General features: G+C 53.0%; 1 protein-coding gene across 1 annotated transcript in view; it reads left to right on the forward strand.

The window, feature by feature from the left end:
- Positions 1 to 1594: 1594 nt before the first annotated feature.
- The window catches only part of LOC112961302, a 13472-nt gene continuing 9928 nt past the window's right edge, over positions 1595 to 5138 (forward strand). Inside the window, exons 1-2 of the mRNA XM_026056311.1 lie at positions 1595 to 1706; positions 4017 to 4226. Coding sequence (XP_025912096.1) covers positions 1595 to 1706; positions 4017 to 4226 — 322 coding nt within the window. The remainder of the gene's footprint in view (positions 1707 to 4016; positions 4227 to 5138) is intronic.

A 5138-nucleotide genomic window follows, 5' to 3' on the forward strand; every position in this document is an offset into this window, starting at 1 on the left:
GAAGCAGTGAGTGCGTCTACATTTTACCCTGGGATTTTATGGTGCCATTACCCAGTAAGTTCTCACTGTGGCCATACTCCTGATCCTTGCACCTCTTCTGGCTGCATGGGGACAGAAAGACCACAATCCCAAAGCCCAGGGACCATCCAAGAAAACAGGGAGGGCCTGATTTGGTTTTGCTGCTCCCCTCTCTGCAAGTTTGCTAGGAGGCTTTACCCCATTCATCTCACAAACACTGTATGGGAGAGGGCTGGACTTGATGCACTGATGTTTCTGAGCTGATAATAGAAGAGACCCAGCTTCCAGAAACCTCTCAGGGTCTCTGCTGTGCTGAGGCAGTGTGGGCAGATGCACCGAGATGTCCTGGGGTGCTAAGGATGGTGGTTCCTAGGAAAGGACCAGCACTGGAACCCCAGCTGGGTGGTGGAGAGCAGCATCACAGCAGGGTAACAGGAAAGGTTTAGAAGAGAGGGCAAACAAACCACATCTGGCTGATTCAAGAGCTTTTTCAGGACTGGAAGGAGTCCCAGGGCAGGGGGGGGGAGAAGGTCAGATTTGCTGCAGGTGAGGCTCAACAGGAGGACTGTTGCAGCTGTGGTGGTTTAAGGTAACAAGTAGTGAGATTTGGGGGCAAAGGTGATACAGTATAAGATCAGCTRACTTAGCTAGAAAAAAGTGGATGCATTTTCACCTTCAGTTTCTTCTTACCAGCTCTAGCAAGAAGCAGTGAAGTCCAGGTCAAACATAAAGWCAGAAGCTATTGCTGTCTGTTGAATGTCTTTACATAAAGTATTGAGAGGACCTGAGAGAAATGAGGGAGTAGAGTGTGATACAGGGGCATTGGCTGGTTTCAGCCATGTCATTTCAGTGAACGAACTGGGTGCCTTGGCTGAAAACAATTGCTTTCTGTAAATGGCCTGTGTGAGGTCCATGAGCCTGAGCAGGTGTGCTGTGAGATGCTAATTCTGGTCACAATACAGATGGGATGGCCGGCTTTGCATCAGGCATGAAGCAGTATATGAGAATTCTTTCTGCTGTTGAATTTCAAGTTATGCTTCCCATGTAATTTCACTGCATATGCTGAATGGTTAGTAGCAATTTCYCTCCTTACCACAGAAAGGTCTTACAAGATATCTGGGTGGCTCATTCACAGATGTAATATATTCCCTGAGGGCGGGTCACAGGCAGGTGCAAGAGGATTGTTTTTTCCTTGACATCCACAACTTGATCTCTAGGGAGAGATGAGTGAAGTAGGTTTGAGATGGTTTTGGAGATGTTTGTGGGACCAGGATTATATGATGGCTGCCTGAGATGGCTTGAGAAAAGGCTGGACTGGTCCACCAGGGAGATCAAACAAGCCCTGTACCTTGAACGTGGTGCATCTGTGCACATAGGCAAGGAAAGAAAGTGGCTTTGACACCAGTGGGAGRCTTTCTGAACAAAGAGGAAGCTTCTTCCACCACATGCAATTTCCCTGCCAGGCTGTTTCATTTCTGTGTTTGCACCTTGATTGCACGCAGTTACACAGATACCGTTCCTGAGGGGCAGCGAGTGGGACGGAGACCTCAGTCYTGCCCTGGAGCTGTATGCTAACATGGTCTTGCGAAGGCTGGCTCTGGCYTTTCTCCTGGTTCTTGCACCTCTGATGCCGGCACAGGGACAGAAGGATCCTGGTCCCAAAACCCAGGGAGCAGCYAAAGAAGCAGGTAAGAGCTAGTTTCTCCTCCCTCTGCAAGAGAAGGTCYTGCTGCTTCCCTCACTGCAAGTCTGCTATGCAGCTTTACCCCATTTGGCCCACAGCAGCTGTGCTGGAGAGGGCTGAAACTGTTGTCCCTGTAAGTCCCAAGACAGTCGGGCATCAGTCAGGTAGCAGTGGGGTGTGGGGTAAAGCTGTGTTTGGAGGTGGAGGGCAGCAAGTCTCAGGGTGCTGGGAAAGTCTCTGAGAGTGCAGGGGCTGTAACATTCCTCCAAAGACCGGGCAGTCTCCCCAGGAGCAGAGGTGTGTGGCCTTCCCAGGGCCATTGGAGCAATGCTCCCATTACAGGGGTGATGGGTGATAGTCCTCAKCAAAGACCTCAGGAGCTGTAAGCTGAGCCCCTGTGTCAGTGGGGATGCCTGCTCTCTCCTGGAGACCCTGGGGACAACAGTGGTGGGAGCTATGGTTTGGTGGGATTGTTCTTTAAAAGTCTTGTTCTGCTCCCCACCAATGCCGGGAGAGCCAGGGTACCTCCCAGGGCTCTGCCTGGTTCTTCTGATGGAGACYGTGTGCTTTCCGCTGTGCTGTGCCCTGGGCCTGCCAGTACCTTTCAAGGTCCCCAAGTGGCAGAGAAGTAACAGTTTCTCTTGGCACTAGAAACTGGGGTGCCRAGGGGGTGAGTCATTGTGTCTGTGGGGAAATGTGAGCAGAAGTGGCTTGGAAAGTCATCCTATGGCACATGAGTCATGTTACCCATYTCCAGTGGCTGGAGAGACACTACCCTTCCGGTGTCAGGCATCTCTCAGCTATCTGTAAAAAGGGCAGTGTGAAGTTGATTTTCCAGGTCTCACCAGCAATTCCTGCCACTTGCTCCCATTCCCCACAGCYCATCCCTCATGAGCCCTCTCAGTACTCACAGCTCTCCCCTCTGACCTACTGCCTGGGGAATGGAGAAGACTGTGTTGTGTTTGGTAGTGGCATTGGCTCTGAATCACTGGGGGAGGTTTCTTGGATCTGCGGCCACAGAAGAGGTGTGGAGCACCAAATTGAGGTTCTGCCTGTTAMCCTCTGTGCCATGCAGCTGGCGCCTGCAGCACAGGAGGGGGTCAGAGGAGTTTGTGGATTATGGGTAGCCCAGGAGAGCTCTGGGCAGGGGCAGAGCTTGAGCTTGCCTCCATCTACACAAAGAGGAAAGCCCTGGTGCCAGGCCAAGCCTACAAAAGGGCTTTTGCTGCAGTTTGTGCTCTTCAAGTATCATCAGGGAATTAATCCAGCTTACTTCCACATGTCTACCATAGATGTATGCTTTTCCCACTTTCTCTGCGTGCCCTGTGTTCTTGCTGTTTCATGATAGCTATGAAAAGCCAAATGATCCGCATGCATTTTCTRGACCAGATCTAAACAACAAAAGCATGAAAAGCTCTGCCTTGGTCATRTTACTTGCTGACAGTGCCTATGGCCCAGTCTTGCTAGCCTTCCTCTCCTCAGTGAGCTCTACATAAGACAATTTCGTGCTCCGGTTGCTCTCACTTACTTCGTACACTCTTGTCCTTTGGTCTTCCCAGCTGTTTCCCTACAGGCTCTTCCTGTTGTTTTCTACTTCCTTTGTAGTTCAACCTATTTTTTACTGTGTACTATTGCATTTCGGGTCATTATCAGCCTCATGACTGAGGCAGGTTGTGCTCTCGCTGCAAACCCTGTCCTCCTCCTGTGTAAGGGTGTTTCTGCAGAGCCTTTCATATCATACTTCATCACAGGGACAGACAGCCTTCTCGACCTCTTTCCTGACGATTAAAACAGGAAACCAGTCCTCACCATGTGTGAAAGTCTGCTTTTGAAGTGTCTTTTGTTTTGCTTGCAGGGGGATTTMCTCCCTGGCGGCTTGGCCATGTGGRGGTARCCCACACTCTACTGTGATGGAAGKCTCCCTGCCTTCCCTCTCCTTTAATCACAGGAGAGGGGAAATGTTCATATTGGGGATATCTAACTAAATGCACACGGAGTCAAGGGCTTAACATCTGTCAAGGCTTTTGGTTGTCACAGTGAAGTCTGTGGCCTGAAGGTGCTAGGAGGCATCCAGTTGAGGGGGAAGAAGTGCCCACGCAAAGGCACGCGACAGGGTGGGGTGGGCAGGCGTGCCTGCAGGGACCTGTCCTGCACTGCCCCCAGTGTGACTGGGGTAAGTGCATCGGGGGTTGGTCTAGGGGCCTGATCCTGGTAGGGGCTCATCCCTGCAACCCCTCTGAAGTGAGGGGCCTGACGCCCCTCTGGATGTGGTCCCATCACMCCACAGATGATGCCAGAGCCTRGTGAACCCCAGGGCTCTCCCTCATTTCTTTGCACACAGGAAGATGCRAAGCCCCCTCCGACTGGGACCCCAAGCTGCAGTTTACCCCTAACAAGACCAGCTATGCCTTGAATGAGTTGGTGCAGCTGAGTTGTGCTGGGGGCTACGAGCCATCAGTCCCTGTGCTCAGATGCRTTTCCAACAGGAGCCAGAGCTTGTGGAATGGGACTGCCACCTGCGAGGGTAAGCACAGCCCCACATCACCGGGATCGCAGGGTCCTGGGCTGGCACCAGCCCCTCTGTGCTGGCTGTCCTAGAAAATTCCTTCCRCCTGCCRTATCCTGCCTTCTTGTGCTGCAGCTCAGCCCCCTGCTCAGCCAAGCCAGTCCCCTGTTAYGTCTGCTCGTTTTCCTGAGTGTGGGGATGGACCGATCTTGTGCTTGGGGGTGGCTGTGCTTACAGACCTGCCAGCTTTCCTGACCGCCTTTGCCTCCCATGGGAACACCTTGACCAGGCCCAGAGTAAGAAGACGTCTGCCCTCCTGAGGGCTGGGCTGTGTGCTCTGCTACGTGCCCTCCTGCTGCCTTGGGGATCTCAGACGCCACTCTTTCCTGGTCACAAGGCTGCCACTGTTTATCACATCCCCAGCCAGCTCTTCCTGGATCGCGACTAGCATGTCCCAGAAGGCCCCTGCCCTGGCTGGCCCATCCAGTGGCTGTGCTAAGAGGTTATGCCCAAGTCCCTCCAGAAATCTCCGGGACTGTTGCACCCCACAGTGTTGCCCTCCCAGYGGATCTTGGGGAGGCTGAAGCCTTCCACGTCTGTTTATCTGGAGACTTCTTCAAGTTGCCTAAACAGGACTTTGCCCATGCGTTCASCTGAGGAGGTGGTGGGGACACAGTCTCACCACGATGACACCCTTACTAGCCTCTCCCTGGTCCTGACCCACAGGCACCAACCAGTCCGTCAGCTGTTGCCCATTTCATAGGAGYGCTTCAAATGCTYGAGCCAGCTCTGGATGYCACCAGGTCTGCTGCCCTGCCTGGGTGACCACCTTGGAGCTGGAGACCCACAGCAAGCCCCTTCCTGGCCCACTGACTCCCACCTCTTCCCTATGCAGTGAGATGCCAGCAACCCCAGTGGGACCCAAGGCTC

This window comes from Apteryx rowi, unplaced genomic scaffold, assembly GCF_003343035.1.
Source record: "Apteryx rowi isolate R43461 unplaced genomic scaffold, aptRow1 scaffold_1304, whole genome shotgun sequence".
Classification (NCBI taxonomy): Eukaryota; Metazoa; Chordata; class Aves; order Apterygiformes; family Apterygidae; genus Apteryx; species Apteryx rowi.